This window comes from Nuphar pumila, chromosome 6 (assembly GCF_984573655.1).
Source record: "Nuphar pumila chromosome 6, dmNupPumi1.hap1.1, whole genome shotgun sequence".
In the NCBI taxonomy this organism is placed as follows: Eukaryota; Viridiplantae; Streptophyta; class Magnoliopsida; order Nymphaeales; family Nymphaeaceae; genus Nuphar; species Nuphar pumila.
Genome location: NC_143254.1, coordinates 15,876,498 through 15,895,476, shown reverse-complemented (window position 1 = coordinate 15,895,476; position 18,979 = coordinate 15,876,498). Strand labels below are relative to the sequence as shown.

General features: G+C 36.4%; 1 protein-coding gene across 1 annotated transcript; it reads left to right on the top strand.

Annotated features, from left to right (window-relative positions):
- The first annotated feature begins 4,179 nt into the window (after positions 1-4,179).
- Positions 4,180-7,420, top strand: LOC149834094 (uncharacterized). The gene is made up of 2 exons (XM_090009961.1): positions 4,180-4,350; positions 6,376-7,420. The coding sequence occupies exons 1-2, from the start codon at positions 4,186-4,188 to the stop codon at positions 6,922-6,924; spliced, it is 714 nt and encodes a 237-aa protein (XP_089866087.1). The 5' UTR covers positions 4,180-4,185; the 3' UTR covers positions 6,925-7,420.
- The last annotated feature ends 11,559 nt before the right edge of the window (positions 7,421-18,979 follow it).

Here is an 18,979-nt window from a genome sequence, read left to right as displayed (position 1 = left end):
ATTTTTATATTGAAAAATTACAGATCACAATAAGAACTCAAGTCGAGCCCGGGTCTGGTATAAAATTTCACAAACCATACACCCTGCTCCAATTCTTAATCGGATCCTTCAGGTCCGACCCGAATTCTAATCGGGTCTTCTTATTTATCACCAAACCTTGACACTATAGGGTTTGGTATGTCTTGGGTCCGGGTCAAACCCAACCCATTGACACCCCTACTCATGAGTCTTGGACGTGAGGATAGCTGATTCCGTCTTCCTCAAGGAATCTAGCTGAGTTTCTATTCTGAAACTTTTCTCACTAGGTGTCCTTACTAAAGATGTTGCCTTAACCAATGGGGCTTCCCTTGTTTGGTATGAGCTGTTAGTGCACGTCGCCATGTGTGGGATGTTTCAAGTTCAAACCCCACTGGTATATATGTTGTTTTACTGGTGGGGTCTGCCTAACCCCAGCTTGCTTTTAAAAAAGAAAAGGTCTCCTTAAAAACTGGATCTCTTGTTATGTGTCACCCGATCCATTACTCGTCGTGCCTTTGGCTTTGGGTCTGGTTCGAGCGGGGACCACCCAATACCCCTTTTGGGGCAGTTTCCTACCCTGGCAATAACTTGGGTCCGCCCTTGACAGCCATTCATCTAGGCATTTATCGAGATGGGCATGGTATCCATCTCGAAAAATATTGAGATGGATGGTCAGCAGCATCGCCGCTGCATAAAATTGACTTCTTTGCAAAATGCCATTATTAAAAAACAAAAAGAAAATAACATGGAGAATCATTTAGTCAGTTTGGATGCCGGTGGCACTGATTCACATGCACTTTCCAATCTTCACGCAGAGAATTTAAGGGGGACCCTTCCCAACAAAAAAAAATCTTACTTCCCCACCTTTCCAAGAAAGTCAGAAAAAAACAAAAAGAAAAACCCTCTCCTTGAGTTTTAACAGATTTGACCAGGAGTGCATTTGGGAATATATATATATATATATATATATATATATATATAGAGAGAGAGAGAGAGAGAGAGAGAGAGAGAGGTCCCTGCTAAATAGGTTTTTTGAGTTTTTTTTTTTTCATTTTATTTTTAAATTCTCACCATACAGATGTGATCGTACTTGATTTTAGAAGGATCAGCTCTTGAAGCATTTGATTCCAATACATTGGTGGGTTTTAATAAAGTTCGAAAAATTAACTATCCAAAATCTTTGTAAATTTTTGAGGCTCCAAACATCAATTTTTTTCAGCGAAAACACATGATCCAGGTGTGGATTCTTAGTAAATCGACCACGCCCAACAGATTTATGGGGCTGGAATCACATAAAAAGCACCAAAGAAACCCAAAAAACCCATTTAGCATCAAATTGGTTTAGCACGGTGTTGGGATGAGCGTTTATGCATTTGGTGTTTCCAAGGCAAAATGTTGGTAAACATCCATAGTGGTCTCGTTTGGCACTCTGGGCGTTTATGCATTTAGGATGGGAAGTGAGGCCCTTTCTCCTTTGTATTTACACTAAAGGATGGATTTGACCGCTACCACCTTCGACCAAGTAGCTGCCGCTTCCTCAAATGCATAAACTCCGTAAACGCCCATCCTAGCTACTGATCCCAAATCGGCCCTTAGCAATAAGTGGCACCTGAAAATTTATGGTGACACATCATTGTTTGATAGTTTGATAAGGTTCACGCCACAGTGACAAATATAGCGAGATTTATGAAAATCTTATATCCCTCAAAATTGCTTAAAAGTTAAAAACAATATTTTCAAAATATCATGATATTTTTGGCAAAAATAAATATCTCAATTTGAACATGATATTTACATTTGAATCGTCTATTTATTATAAAAAATGTGGTTTTTATTTTTAAATATATTTTATTTATATTTTCTTATAAAAAAATATTTTATATATTTTTAATTTATTTTTTATTGCCAAGTTTTTGCCCCAAAAAATGTAAGATTTAAAAAAAAATCAAAATCTCATGAGTTTTTTACTGCTGAAAAAAATATGTTTTAAACTTTTGTCACCATGGTTCACACTTTAGTTCATTTTTTTTTACGTAAAAATGATTTTTTGATTAAAGAAATTTTGAGGTATCAAGAGGGTTGAGTTTTGAAACCCTTAAGAAACCAACTTTATCAAAAATCTGCTTTCTACTAAAAAGATAATATAGATTACATTTATAAAATTAAAACTACAAAACAAGTAAAAAAAATGATAAAAAATGACTTTTTTACTAGATTGCATGTGCAATATGACTAGCAAATTTATTAAAGTATGATTTGTAGTAAATAGACAATGACAAATACGAGATTAAGATTAAAAAATAAAATATCGGTAGCTACTTTTTTTTGAAATACTTAAGATGTTTAGAAAATAAAACATTTTTAAGAACGATACACTAGATGTTTAGAAAATATATTAAAGTTCGTTGACGTTGGAGTATGACATGAGCTATAGAAGCCCGACTTCAAAACGTGTGCTCATCCATGCATTGACAACCTTGGAGGATGCTGCTGCGCATGTCACCATATTACGTCTAAACTTATTTTGATATCATGATTTTGTTATCATGACCTCAACTAATGAAAAATCTTTAGAAAGAAAATACTTAGGGCGTTCGGATGACCTTCAAAATGAGGTATTGGAAATTAATTTTTTTCCAAAATATCATTTTAATGATATTTGTCCAACACGGATCCCATCATTTGAAATAGGATGGGTTCCATCATACATTCAATCCTAGCCATCCAATCGATCGGTAGATGGTTATGCTAGATGGCTAGAATTGAATGTATCATGGAACCCATCCATGAGATCTGTATCAATATTTGGATGGCGTTGCTATGGAAGTCTTTTTTTTTTTTATAAAAAGCAATCAAGGGATGTAATGAGCCCTTACTAAAGCCTGATCCGTCGTTGAGCACCATGGTTACACAATGGATGACACATACCCGTCTCACAGTAAAAATGTAGAATCAAACTAGAGTGGTCCTAACGGTTTGATCCAACCCAAATCTGGTACGGACTAAGTCAGATCCAGTCACTCCCCGGGCGAGACTGGGTGCCATAACTCAAAGCCGTTGGCAGCCCTAGCTAATATGCTTGTACTCTAAGGGTGCATGTGTTTGATTGCACGTTCAGTGCATCACGCGGGCCACGGACGTGCAGGTTGCCCCCACAGTCAAACGGTTCACATACCGAAGTGCACATTCATACATCGTTAGAACAGGATCTTAGATAATCATGGGGTAAGATCCAGATCCATATTTGGGATTGAAGATTGGGTTCAGAAAATTGGAGGTAGTGATTGATATTGAAAATCACGCACGCCCATTATTTATTTATTTATTTATTTATTTTTACCATTGTCTACACATGTCTTGTCCTTTTTACGGTGAGGCAGAGGAGGAGCCGGACATCCAAATTATGGTGGGCAAAGCGTGAGTATATATATAGCCCAGCGGGTCAGGGTCTGTGATGGCAGTGAACCGGGGGATATAGGGCCACCGCCCTGCCTCGCCCCGTTTGGACCAAAGATGAAGGGCATGAAATGAGGATGGGGATGAAGGTTAAAATCTATTCCTGTGCCGGGATAGAGTCGGAGATGAACTTACGCTTTCCCCAGCTCCACCTCATTCCTGTCTCAATCTCTGCCTTGTCCTGCCCCGCCCCGTCTCATCCCCAATCCATCAAGAGATGATCATAGACTAAGGGGAAACTGCGTCCTGCCCTGCCTCGCCCCCGTTTGGATAGGAGATGAAAGACATGAAATAAGAATAGAGGCCGGGGTGAAGGTTAAAATCTATCCCTGTGCGAGAATGAAAACGGAGATGAAGGTTTGAATTTTAAAACGGGGCGGGGGTGGAGACCTTGTCACTCGCCCCCTTCCGGGTCCACTGCCATCCTTAAGGGACATTGACCCAAATCTTTTTATTGGGGATTTTAGGGTTAGATGAACGCTTGGCCACCCGGGCCAGTATGTGGCTGCGCCACTGGGGGGAGGCGTGAGGGGCGGGACAGCAAAACATTGTCTGTGGGATGGCCACGTACGTGCGTGGCCCCACTAGGCGGCATCCCTCGGACACCATGACTTATATTTATATCGGAAACCGACATCATGTTTCAACCTCAGCATTTGAGATTGCAGAGAGAGAGAGAGAGAGAGAGAGAGAGAGAGAGAGAGAGGCACCATGATGGAGAAACAGGGTTTGGATTTTGTTCTTGTGCCGCTGGGTTTGGTTATAATGGTGTCCTATCACCTTTGGCTCTTCCATCGAATCAGAAAGCATCCCAAAACGACGGTCATGGGCGTGAACGCCATCAACAGAATGATATGGGTTAAAGCTATGATGGATGTAAGTCTCTCTCTCTCTTTGTGATCTTGCGTATGCATCTTAGTGATCGCCACTCTCTCCTGCTGATGCTACCTATCCTTTGTCGCAATCTGGGCAAGCGGCTCCGGCGTGAGCCCATTTTATCTGTCTGATGTTCTTTTCTCTTGTGCTTTCTTATTTGTTTTGGCTTTTGTTCTTGTTCAGTTCATGGGTTCAACATTTTGTTGATCTTCATGAGTGGTAATGTTGAATTACTTTCGGCTCTCTCTCTCTTTGAGAAAGACGAACCAGTCTCATGATTAAGATTGATATATCATAACCATTTGGAATTATTTCAAAGCCAATGGAAAAAACAAAAGTAGCATAAGTAATTCCACAGAGTCATGCAATCAGGACACCACCGTTTCTACGGTATACGCCACAAGCCATGAGAAATTTTCAAAGTGGAAGAAGATAGCTATTAAGGTCACAGTGCCCACATGGGCTCCGACTCATCTGATAGGGGCGACTTGTGAACGTCACTAAGTTACAGGATGTTACAATTTCGAAAGCATGGGCAAGCTGGGTGTACTCCCGGTACCAACTGGAAGGAGGCTAGCCAATATATGGTCCGAGATGAGGGTGTTTTTCCCTTGGATTATCCAAAATAAAAAAGCTATTAAGATCACAACCAGATTACACATGAAATTGCACCATGGTATATTGGCAATACACAGACACAGACACATATATTTTCATTTGCATGTATATTTATATATATACACACACAAATGGGCATACCATGCTGTGCTTAGTGTTTTGGATTCTTCTTAAATGTTTATTTTTTCCTAGAAAATCTCTCTCTCTCTCTCTCTCTATATATATATATATATATATATTGTGCTGTTCCTTTTTTAGTTAGGTCAAGTTAGGAACCCCTAAAGTTATAGTTTTAGGTGTTTTATGTTAGATCTGAACCGTTAGATGTGTTTATCATGGATTATTTATTAAAAAGCAGGCTTTATTTCAAATTGAGTTTATATAAAAATGTGAATATTTGTCCTCAAATTTTAGTACAATATTAACCATTGATTTTTTTACCTCTTTAAAATACCATTTAAGCATAAAGATGCTTAATCAAAAACATGTTTTCTATGATAAACACATCTAATTGTTAAGATCCAGTATGAAGTACCTAAAACTATGATTTTTAGAGGGTCTTAATGTGACCTAACACAAAAAGGAGGCAGCACACACACACACACACATATATGTGTGTGTGTAATGGAAAATGAAAACCTACCAATAGAAAACCTCTCAAACCTACCCAATAAGAAATATTTATGGGTTTTTCAATTTTTTTTTTCGAAAATTTGGACTTACAGATGTGTTCAGCATGATTCATTTACTAGAAATCAACACTTGGATCATGCATTTTGGATGAAAAAATGGTATTTGGATCCTCAAAAATTTATGAAATTGTAAGCCATTGATTTTTGAAACCTTATAAAAACATATCCATATATACATCAAAATCAAATGTTTTAAGAACTTTAAAAACAAGGGGATAGATCACATATGTAAAGTCATAATTTGGAAAAAACACGGAAAATCCGATAAATGTTTTTTATTGGGTAGGTTTGAGAGGTTTTCTAATGGGTAGCTTTTTCATTCTCACACACACACATATATATATATATATATATATATATATATATATATATATATATATATATATACATATATATATCAAGAGAGAGAGAATATATTGCCCCGAAAAAATAGTAGAATATGCTAAGCGGGGCAATATATATTCTTCTTCAGGTTAGTTTTTCGTTCCAGTGAATATTTATAGATAGATCATGAAGTGTGCACTGCTATAAGTTATGGTAATTCAGTAGTAAGTAGTGTATATGTGTGCGTGTATATGGTATTCAAATTTCATCATTTTGTATACTTGTCACGGCCCAATCATCCCAATGAAATCAGTTGTGATTAGGAGACCGGTTTAATTTGAAAAATCCAGGGCTGGTTCAAATCTTAAATAGCAGAGTTTCTGATTACCAGGATCCGAAGAATGGCATCCTGGCAGTGCAGACGCTGCGGAACAACATCATGGCATCCACCCTCCTTGGCACAATGGCAATCATGCTAACCTCCATGATCGCTATCTTGATGACCAGCAACTCGATTGGCCTATCATCAAAATCTGACGGATACGGTGGGGGGTTCATATACGGCAACAGCAGCAAAATGGGGCTATCAATAAAGTTCTTTGCCATACTCCTCTGTTTCCTAACAGCTTTCCTACTGAACGTGCAAGCAGTAAGGTACTACAGCCACGCCGGGATCCTCATCAACGTGCCATTCAAGAATCACTCACCAACGCTAACAACAGAGTACGTGAGGAAGATCGTCAACCGTGGCAGCTATTTCTGGTCGCTTGGACTCCGAGCATTCTACTTCTCCTTCCCTTTGTTCCTCTGGGTTTTTGGTCCCATACCCATGGTTGTTTGCTGCATAGCAATGGTTTACTTGCTCTATTTTCTTGACATCTCATCTGACAAGACATTGACTGCAGAAATCCAGAATGTAGAGCGAGAGGAGGAGGCCTGAAAATGTATGGTATATTAAAAGGAGAGATTCAATCCAAGTTGAATCAGCTCTTGTAATTTTAGGAGATAATGTGGACTTAATGTGAGATTCAATTCAAGTTGAATCAGCTCTGGTAGTTTTAGAAAATAATATGTTAAAGTGAGATTCAATTCAAGTTGAATCAGCTCTTGTAATTTTAGGAGATAATGTGGACTTAATGTGAGATTCAATCCAAGTTGAATCAGCTCTGGTAGTTTTAGAAAATAATATGTTAAAGTGAGATTCAATTCAAGTTGAATCAGCTCTTGTAGTATTGGATAATGAAGCGGACATGAGCGAGATTCAATTCAAGTTGAATCCATTCGCATGCAGGACTCATGACCCTTTAATTTGCTGTAATAAAGCTGCTTTGTTCCATTTTACATCTTTGGCATCCTATTGGTCTATATGAGCCACAGCGTATAGAAATGCTGTTCTTTTGCTTCAACTTGTGGAATGAATGCAGTACATTTTAACCGATTGTGTTAAACTTGATCCGATTTGAATCCTATCTCAGTAAGAGTTCATGTAATTAAGTTGATGCTGGCAGAGAGCATAAATTATTCTTGAATTGTGCTTTGTTCCATGTTGTGTCATTGGTGTCCTGTTGCTCTATATGTTAATAATGCTGTCCTTTGGATTCAAACCTGTTCAATTGAGTACACTTCAATAATAAGTTGTATCCTCCCTCAAAAAGAAAATTTGTTTATTTGTATTGCTCTCTTGTATGGCCCCTATTAATGCTTTAATGGAATGCTTCAAGAAATGTATTGCCCACTTATAACTCCAAAATGGATCATGTGGTCTGGGTACAACAGACCTTGTGTATATATATATATATATGTTTTTTAATTATTATCAACCTTTGGTGGTTAAGATGCATAGCTTCAATATGTTCTCTCATTATGACTTCTAACACAAGAGAAAGCCTCCCACTCTAACTTTAGAGGAATGGATGGACGTACCGGCCCGTTTGGATCTTCCCTCCAATAATCGATGTGGTCGTTATATTGGTGACAAATCTGGCAGGAGATATTATGTGATCTTTTATATTGCCTTCTAATTAATTCATTGATTATACACAAAATGAGTTATGCTCATATGGGGATTAAGGTCCTAACTAGCCGTGGGAGGTAGCCGGAGTGGGAAGTGGGGAATACCCAGTGCCAAAGTCATTTGGGATGGATGCAGTTTTAGGAAACAATGGAACTGGGGTGGTATTTTGACACCTTCAATTCCACATTTCACTTCCTACCCAGATAAGGTAGTAGTCATGACTACTACTGGCGACCATACCAATGCTAATTTTAGCTTTTCAGCTGCATTTCAAACAGCTGTACAAGTGAAATTTGTAAAATCCCCAGCTGAAATGTTCCACTTATGAATTTGTTAAAACTACAAATTTTGAAGATTCCATAACTGGATTGGTAGTTAAGGTTTCTTGTTGGTCTATACTGACAACATTGATATAAACACACAATCTTCCTCAATCAATTAACCAAGAGATTTCTTGTTGGTCGTTTGGTCCTTCATTTTGCATTTCTCTTTCACTGACCATGGGGCCAACTAATTAATTTTGGTCATTTAGTATCTTATTCTTTTCTCTCTCTCTCTATATATATGTGTGTGTGTGTGTGCCCCTGTATAAAATTTCTGATTCTGCCAGTGCAAGTCGGCCGTACTGAGGAGAGCCTTTGGGGGCTTTTACATTCCAAAGTTCTTACTGGTGAGGAACGGCAAAGATTCAAGTATCTTTCCAGAATTTTTCTAGCATAAGGACACTGTCTTGGATTCTGAGAATCGCAGGTCATTTATTAGTATTTTTTCTTTTTCTTTTTTCTTTTTTGAGGACGAGAAACTTGCCGAAGAACGGGGCCCACTGCGCCCTAACCCTGCATATACATAGTGGCAGACTAGTGCATAAGCACACCCACATGGCAAGTCATTAGTATAATACCAGTGGAAATCGAAGACTAGATGTCCAAATACAAATGAACTATGAAAATTCGACCCAACTAATGGTGACTGTCCCGATGGTGGGCATACGATGTAGAAAAAAATTTGAAAATAAAAGAAATTCGAAGTTTAATTTCAGTAGCCTTACTACACACCTGTGTTTGTTAATTAGTATCAAGTGCCAAAGCTTTCACTTGGGTAACTATAACCTTCTAAATTGCATATATATATATATATATATATAACAAAAAATGGCCTGTACGGTAAAAATGATGCATTTTTCTTAAAAAAACCCACAATTTTTTAAATCTATTTGATGACTAAAACAGTAAATATCAAACTTAGTTAGAACCTTTTTACCCTCCACATGTGCGAAGCTCACAAAGTTTGTGCTATATGTTGCTCCACTCGGCAGTTAAAGAAAACTCACTTAAAAGGAGGTCCACACATTTTTTTTTTGCGAACCTCGTCAAGTACAAAAAAAATTTATATTATTTGGCCAATCTTGATTATAAGCCGAATACTTCTGGATCTAATCAAGGACATTGGTCCAATCAAAATTGATTTAACTCTAATAGAGGTAGAGGAGGTGGACCACAATTTGGTAGAGCTCGATAGAATATAGGTATGGCAATCATGGACAAATTACTGCCCAATCCTATACTATTTGTTAGGTTTGCAGAAAACAAGGGCATGGCGCTTTGCAATGTAAAACGTTCAAATTCTAGAAGGATTCTAATGTACCTGAAGTTCATCATGTCATGTTTGAAGACACATGGTTTTCATATTCTAGAGCAATGCATCATGTTACAGCTAATCTGAATAATCTTTCTCTTCAATCAAAATATCAAGGCATAAAAATTGGTAATGACTCTTCCTTAAAAATTAAACATGTTGGTGATTTGATTTTAAAAAATTCTTATCCTTGAAAGAGATTCTTCATGTTCCTGATATTACACACAATCTTTTATCTGTGCAAAAGTTCACTAAAGACAATGATGTTTTCTTTGAATTTTAGCGTGATCATTGTTTGGTTAAGAATTGAAAAATGAGAAAAATAATAATGCAAGGTTACAGTAATCAAGGACTTCACAGTTTGGACGTGCAGAAAGATGGGCAGGTTAAAGTAGTAGCATATCTAGGAGGAAAAGACTACTACTAACCAGTGGCATAAATGCCTGAGACATCCTTTTTTTTCGTTTTGTGTGGTCTCCTTTAAATAAACATTGTTTTTCAGTTAGTGATAAATATGATAATAATGTATCTAAGGTCTGTCAAATGAGTAAAATGTCATACTTTACCCTTTGAATCGTCTATACATAAAGTTGATGGACCACTTGATTTAATATTTTTTATGATGTGTGGTCTTTCTTCCTGGTGTTAAAAGATATTCTTATTATGTGAGTTTTGTTGATGCCTTTTTCAGATTCACATGGTTATTTATTATGCTTCAATCTTTTCAAAAGTTGATAGAAAATAAATATGGCAAAAAAATAAAATCCTTTCAATTTGATTGGGGCAGTCAATATTGTTCGGTTTCAATGTATTTAAAGTCTTGTAGTATTTAACCTGCTTACACACGCAATTGTGTTGAGAGAAAACATAGACATATTATAAAAATTAGTCTTCTCTTACGGCTCAAGCTGGTTTACTGTATCAATATTAGGATTATGCCTTTGTTACAATGATTTATTTGACAAACAAAATCCCTTTTACTGTCACTCATCACAAATACCCATTTCAAATTTAGTTTAAGTTTCTTATTGACTATATGTTTTTAAAAGTATTTAGATGTGCCTGTTTTCCTTGTCTGCGCCTTTTTAATACCCATAAACTACAATTTAGTAGTACTAAATGAGCATTTTTGGGATATAGCACCCAAGGCAAAGGATATTTCTACAGACTGTGTGATAGAAAAAGTCTTTATTTTAGCAAGAATGTTCAGTTTGATGAGTATGACTTTTAGCTTAAAAAGAGCAATGCCTTACCTAATCCATCCCCTACCATGTCTCTTATCCTTTTACTTATTTTTATTTACTTACCTGAATCGCTCTCTCTCCCTTACCCACCCCTTCCAAGTCTCCATCCCTTACTGTCTTCTACCCCTATACCGCAGTTTGCATCAGACCCAATTGCTATAGAGCTGACCTCTACATCGACCCTTGCTCTTCTTGATCCGATTGTCCAAGAATCATCTCACCTACAAATTTCTTTTGCCCCCTCCCATCAGCACCCTATGGTCACTCGTTCTCAAACTAGATCCATTAAATCCAAAACCTTTAATATCTCTGGACATCTCATTCCTTTAGTTCTCCTTATTGAATTTCTGAACCAACTTGTTTAGTCCAAGCTAATAAAGAACCTCACTGACTTAAAGCATTAAAAGATGAGCATTAAAAAATGGTACTTGAACTCTTGTTTTAGCTAAACTTTATATTAATGGCAAGTGAATTTATAAAATAAAAAGACGGGCATATGGTTCTCTTTAAAGGTACGAGGTTGGTTGCAAAAGGCTACAGTTTTGAGAATTTTAATCTCGTTGCAAAGGCTTATACGGTTAAAACTGTTCTCACTATTGCTATAGGCAGGATGTTCATGACGATTTTTTCGTGGTATTTTAGCACAGGAGGTTACAGGTTGTGCAAAGTTAGCTAAGGCCTTGCAGGGTCTCAAACAACTACTTGAAATCAGGGATTTACTGACGCACATTGGTGGCAGCGCCATTTTTACTTTAGTAAAAATGGGTTGCGCGACTCACTGCGCCAAAAAAATGACGGTTTCTCTGGCTCAGCTCCTAGTTGCGCCAGTAAAGGTTCCTCTTTTTTTCCGCGGGCGGAGAAATTCTTTTTCATCATCTCTTTTTTACTTTTCATTTCCCCATTCTCGTCTTCTTTTTGCTTTCTCTTTTTCCTTTCCCCTCCTTCTCTCTCTTGCCTCAAACCCCTTTCCTTTACCCATCGCCCAACCCCTTAGTCTGTGTTGTCTTTTATTGGAGTGGTAGAGGTGCGGGAGTCATCTTTTTCCCTTTCACCGTGAAGGCAGCCCGTGGTGATAAGATCGAGCACCACCTCCATTCATCTTCTTCCACTGGAGTCTCAGGTACAGATACAACACCTAGCTTTGATTCTTTGATTTCTCTATGATCTCTCTCGTTCTCTCTTTCTGTGTGCTTCAGATTAGTGTTTTGGTCAATAGGCTCTCTGCTTCTATGTTTTTTCTTAGAACATTTGCCTAATCGATCGATTTATGGGAGATTTAGGGATTTGATGATGGAGAGATTAGGTTTTAGCTATTCTTGAGGTCAACCTCAGCAATAGCTCTTGTGCTGGAAATTTTTATGGTGGTAGGGGGTTGTGTGAAGGACGGATATGAAGGTTTATAGATGAAAAAGATGCCCCTATAATGTGGGCTCCTAATTCAGGCAGTCAGAATAGATCATAAAACATGCTACATTTCATAGGCAGGTATATCCAGTGTTAGGAGTAACTTATGGGCCTTAAAGATTTATATTATATTGAATTTCTTTTTGTTACTTTCCATATCTGTGACAATTTTTTTAATGAAACTAATATGCTTGAGAATGAATCTTGCAAGTAATTAGGGTGATTAACCGTGTTTCAAATAAAAATTTGTGGGTTCTATGGACTGAAAAACCCATCAATATTGTTTGCATCTTTGCGAGTAGGTGATCAATGGTGATTGTCAGTTCACAAATAATTGTGATGGTTTTCTGAAGGCCTTGCTGTCAGTCAGAATAAGTACTTATTTCATGGTGATTATCTGTTACCAGATGAAGTAGTGTTAAATTATCTTAAAACCATCTAAATAAGTATGTATGCAGGCCAGGAAACAAGCATACATCACAGGGAATTCTGCTCCATTTGCAAATCTTGCTGTCCTTGACAAGCTTATAGCAGCTCGTCATGAGCTTGCACAGGTGAGGCTATTTTGCTGATCATGATTACCTTACTGTCATTTCTCACAGTAAATGTAATGCTTAGTTTTACATATTAATAGAGTTTGGAAGTCAATGTTCTGTAAAACACTTGTAATGCATAATGGGTATGAGCATCTGACTCTCGCTTCTCTCTAAATTCTAAACATTGTATTCTGCCATTAGGGACATGTACAGCCAGTATTAATAATAACTTGGTCATGCCCTTTCTAAAATTTCTTTGTGCAATATAGGATTTGTGCACTTTCCAAAGCGTGTGGTTCCTTCCACAACTTGTGAAATGTGATGCCACTTTATTCTCATCTTTAGTGCTATGACATTCCTTAATGGACGGATGCTTCTGATTGAGTTCTGTTACCAAAACTGAGTCATGGTTCAAGAGCTGATTCTTGTGTAGATCATATGTTGAGTACAATGTAGGAACAAATGCTATAGAAGGGGCCTCTAGGACAGACTATTGTATGTATTACTTACAGTGTGTTCTTGTAATTTGTTAACTACATGCAAAAACGCACATGAATTAATACCTAGGCATACGTACATACATATGCCACCTGCATATCTACGGTCTCATAAACAGCAGTAGGTATGCTTTGTAGAGAAACCGTTTACTTTTCATCAGTGAGACAAAGCATATTGACATTTAACAAACTCATTAATTGATCTTATGCAAAAATCTCATTACGTTTCACATTTGTCAACAATCTTATAGGTTAATCTTGACACATTCTTATCAAGGTCAAAATTTAATGTAATTAATATTTGTTTATCTAATTTATTTTGTGTGGTTGCTACAAGTATTGCTTCAAGTCTCATTCTCGCTCCTGCTTTTGGTTATTGAGTTGTCATAAACTCTCATGACCAGACTAGCCTTGTGAATCTTATAAACTTGTCTGTGTCCTGAAGTATCTATAGCCTTATTGTTTCATGATTCTTGTTTCCCTCGGTGTCATCCAAGAAAAGAGTAGCATTATCTGATAGGGAGTGGGAAAAGGTGAAGGATTGACCATTCTCACCACTTGACTTATATTTCGTAATTCCAGAACCAATATAAATTAAACCATAAGAAATATGCTCCTTGGAGATCCTTTTTCACTTTAGAAGACCTGTTCTTTTGATTTACTATAATTCTAGGTAAGATGCAGAAGCTGTAGTTGATACTGCGAGAACCGATCCTCCACATTGAATACTGGAAAGCCTAGTTGATAGTGTAAAGGAACAGTCATTTTTTCTTAGATTCCATCAATAGATAAGTAGGCACCTAGTTGATAGCCTGTCATAAAATTTTCTAGTATCAAATGTATGAAGGTATAATTAGTTTTCCCTAGATTTCATCACTGGATAATGAGACAATAAAATTAAGTGGAAGGCAACAACAGAAGTAAATGTCTTTATCATGTTAGCCAATTTTTGCATGGTAAGAAAATAAACATAAAATTTGCTAATAAGATATAAATCATCACAGAGATACTGATAATGAGCAATCATTGGTGGTGTGAAGTACAAATGCGAGGCAAAAACCGATCCTTCACAATAGACTTCTTGAGTTTCAGAATGCTAAACCTGAGCACTTTAGTTAGCATGCACTGTTTTTAACATCATATTCATTTTAGTTTGATTTCAGGTTGTTCTTAACTCAATTTTATTATGAAACGTGTATCTCTCTTCTCTATATATGAAACAGCTGTCCAATTCATTCTGTTTAGCACATACACATGATCAATGTGAGCACAAACAACTTGTGCATTTGAAAACTATGTGCCTTCACTTTGTTGTTATCATTCTTTAGAATGTAAGGATAGAGCGTCAATTTCCTTTAAACTCATTCCTTTTCTCATATGCACTTCAGTTCCCAAAACATTTACAACATTTACGGTTACCTGTTTCTTTGTAAGCAATAACAGTCCATTTATATTATTTTTTTATATTCCACTTGTTATTCTGGTTCAAAGTTTTCTGCAGATAATGGGGTGTAAATCTTATGCTGAATGTACACTGCAACCTACAATGGCTTCATCTCCAGATCTTGTGATGTTCTTCTTGCTTGAATTGAATAATATTATTAAGGGTCGAGCAGATGAGGTACTTCTTGATCTTGTCAATTCTAGATCTTGAAATTTCAGCACTTTTAATGATTAAGTTTCATTTTAGGATGTGGAGATGATTAGGAAAGTCAAGTCTCAGGTTTGTGGAGACAGAAGTGGAGATGAGCCGTGGGATGAAGCATACTTCACGGGAATGATTAAGTCTTCTGCCTACAAAATAGATCCAGTGGTAACCTTTTATCTTCATTTAGTTCTATTGCAAGGCAATTTGTTTTTAATTCCTTTATCTCTCTGTTTGCTAGTATCGAACTTTAGTGACTTCTGATTTCTGCTTAAATAAAAAGCAACTTCTCAGAAGTCCATGTACCTTTTCAGAGTAGATCTTATTGATGCTATGGTTGATAGGTTTTAGCATCATATTTTCCCTTATCTCATTTTCTTGAGGGCCTTAAAGTTCTTGTGGAGTCATTATTTGGTGTCACATTTTACAATGTTCCTCTTGCACCTGGGGAATCATGGCACCCGACTGTGATTCAACTGTCACTTCATCACCCTGACGAGGTAGTAGATTATCTGATTTTTTAAGAGCATTGATAAACCACAAAGATTTCAATTAGCTCTTTGTTAGTTGATATACTTTATTAGCTCAAGATGAGGCAAGTGCTAATTTTTTTTCCTATTTGTCACTTTTACACGCTAAATTAACGATAGTAAAGGCATTTACTTTAAGGCATGCCACTTTTACGGGCGCACAAATAAGTGCGCCAGTAAAAGTCTTTTACTGCCTATAAAGGTTGTAAAATCAGCTCTAAAATGAGCTGATGAAGAGACAAAAGAGCTTTGAAAAGTAACTTCAAAGGCTCTCACACAAACCGCGCACTAAGGCACAATCACAAGGGGAATAAAGAGATCAAATGTGCACTTAAACACATAAAAAATAAGAACTTCTTATTCATAACAGTATGCAAAAAGCATATATTTTAACATCCCCCCTCAAACTGACGGTGTCAAAACCGACAGTTTGCTAAGCAAAAAATTGAATCTAGGAGCTGACAGAGCTTTGGTGAAGAAATCAGCAATCTGGAATTCTGAAGATACAAACGACAAATCAATGGTTTTCTTAAAAAATTCCTCTCATACATAATGACAATCTATTTCGATGTGCTTAGTTCTTTCATGAAAAGTATGATTGCTAGCAATGTAGATAGCACTTTTATTGTCACAATAAATCTTAGTTGGTTCTTTACTGATGAGCCTCATGTCCAAAAGTAATTGACGTAACCAAACCACTTTCATAGTAGTTGTAGCCATAACTCGATATTCTGCTTCAGTTGACGAAAGTGATACCTTCTATTATTTCTTGCACCTTCATGAAATCAAACTTTCACCTAAAAATACACAAAAACCATAGGTGGTCTATTATTTGGATCACCCCCCAATCAGAATCAGTATATACAATTAGATTTAAAGATGATGATGAAGACAAAAAAAGTTTTTTCGAGATGGATCCCTTGATGTAACGGATAATCCTGAGAACAACAACCATATGAACTGATGTAAGAACATGTTGGAATTGACTGACTACATGAATTACATCTGCAATATCTGGTTTGGTGATGGTGAGATACATGAGGGCTCCAACCAGTTGACGATATGGAGTAGGATTATCTAGAGGAACTCCATCATCAATCTTCATTTTAACTCCAACAGTTTCTGGTGTTTCAGCTTCTTTCTCATAAGTGATACCTGATCTATTGACAATGTCTGTGGCAAATTTAATTTGAGACAAAATATATCCTCTTGGGGAGTAGACAACTTCAATTCCCAAAAAATATGTTAAAAAGCCAAGATCAGACATTTTAAACTGAGTTTTCAATTTTTTTTTAATTTCCCTTAAGCCAGGATTCATGTGGAAGACCCAAAATGAATTTCTTTTTTGGTTCATATCGCTGACCCCAATTGTTTTGGGATGAAGGCGTAGTTGTTGTTGTTGTTGTTGTTGTTGTTCCCTTACGCCTTTTTTATCATCTCCAGTAATAATCATGCCATCCACATATAGAAGTAAGATAACATTTCCTGCATCAGAGTTCTTAACAAAAAGAGTTGTATCAGAATAGCAACTTTTGAAACCAAAATCAATAATTACACTACTAAATCTATCAAACCATGCCTTAGGTGCCTGCTTAAGTCCATAAAGAGCTTTGCGCAGATGAAGAACCTTTCCTGAAGGGATGTTCATGCCGGGAGGTCTCTCCATATAAACTTTTTCATTTAGATTACCATTTAAGAAAACATTCTTAACATCCATTTGATAAATATTCTATTTTTTTATGGAAGCTATAGCCACAAGAGTTCTAACGGTAGTCATCCTAGCTACAGGTGCGAAGGTTTCTTCATAATCAATCCCATATTTCTGAGAGTATCCTTTGGCAACAAGTCTAGCCTTGTATCTTTCTAAAGTTTCATCATTCTCGGTTTTAACCTTATAAACCCATCTATACCCAATGGTCTTTTTCCCCTGGGGTAATTCTTGTATTTCCCAAGTTTTGGCTTTTTCAAGAGCTTCTAATTCTATCTTCATTGCCATTCTCCATTCATCAAAGTCTTTAGCTTCATTGTATATAGCAGGTTAAAAAAAAATTAATACTAAGAAGACAAGCTCTAAATCTAGGTGAAAAAGATTCATAGGAAACAAATCTAATAGGTTTTCTTTGCATTCTTTGAGATCTTCTCAAGTTAGGTTCTCTAGAACTTTGATGTTCTCCTAAATAGTTTGGAATATTTTCTCTACGAGAATAAGTTCTAATGATTCTATTAGATTGTTCTTTGGCATGAACATTGGTTGGGTCCTCACGAACATTAGTAGAGGTTTCATAAATATTAGTAGGATCAATTTCATGTTTATCACAATTTTCATTTGTATCCACAAATTCATCATATTTAGGCAACAAATCATAAAGAAAGGAGTAAGAGTCATCTTCCTTAGACTTACAATCATCAAATCCGTTTTTACTTTCAATAAAGTATACATTTCTTGACACAAAGAGCTTATCATTTTTGAAATCGTAACATCTATATCCTTTTTGAGTTTCGGAATATCCTAAGAAAACACATTGTATTGCTTTTGATGAAAGTTTGTCATATTTGTTAGCAAGAACAAAACATTTACACCAAAAAACTCTTAGTCTTTTGTAATCGGGTTTAATATTGTATAGTTTTTCAAAAGAAGAAATAGTTTTTAAGGTGGATGAAGGAAGTCTATTAATAAGATATGTTGAGGTAAGGGCGGCTTCGGCCCAAAAGTTTTTAGGAATGTCTTTGGAAACAAGCAAAGTTTTAGTGGTTTCTATAATATGTCGATGTTTTCTCTCGGCCAACTCATTTTGTTGAGGAGTGTAAGGACATGATCTTTGATGAAGAATTTCTTGTGTTTCTAAATAATTCTTAAATTCATTTGACAAGTATTCTCCTCCGGAATCGGACCTAAGAGTTCCAATGTTAGAATTAAATTGATTCTTGACAATATTATGGAACATCCTAAAATTTTTAAAAACTTCAGATTTGTGTCTAAGGAAGAAGATCCAACAATATCTAGTAAAATCATCAACAAAAATGACATAATAAGATAAACCTCTCTTTAACATAATAGAAGCGGGGCCCCAAACATCGAAATGTATTAATTCAAATGGCCTTTTAGAAACAAAGTTGCTATTGTAAAAAGGAAATCTTTTCATTTTTCCATGAATACAATCTTGGCATACAAAATTTTCTTGAGATACAAACTTAAGAAAGCTTGTTTACATTGGGATGACCCATCCTTTGATGCCAAATATCAATTTCTTTTTGAATTGCAAAATTACAAAATGCTTTCTTTGGAATCTTCAAATGACTCATGTAGTAAAGATCTCCTTTTCTATGCCCTTCCCCAATCAATTCCCCGGATTGACGATCCTGCACCCAACAACCTTTAGATGAGAACAAGATATCATAGCCTAAGTCCGAGATTTGGGAAATGGATAGAAGATTTAAGTTTAATTTCAGAATATATCTAATATTTGGAATTGAAAAACCTTTTGAATTT

Bases quoted from the DNA above. Each gene is read 5' to 3' on its own strand.
- LOC149834094 (XM_090009961.1), top strand. From the start codon at position 4,186: ATGATGGAGAAACAGGGTTTGGATTTTGTTCTTGTGCCGCTGGGTTTG. The intron at 4,351-6,375 runs GTAAGTCTCTCT...TCTGATTACCAG, and splicing joins GGGTTAAAGCTATGATGGAT to GATCCGAAGAATGGCATCCT.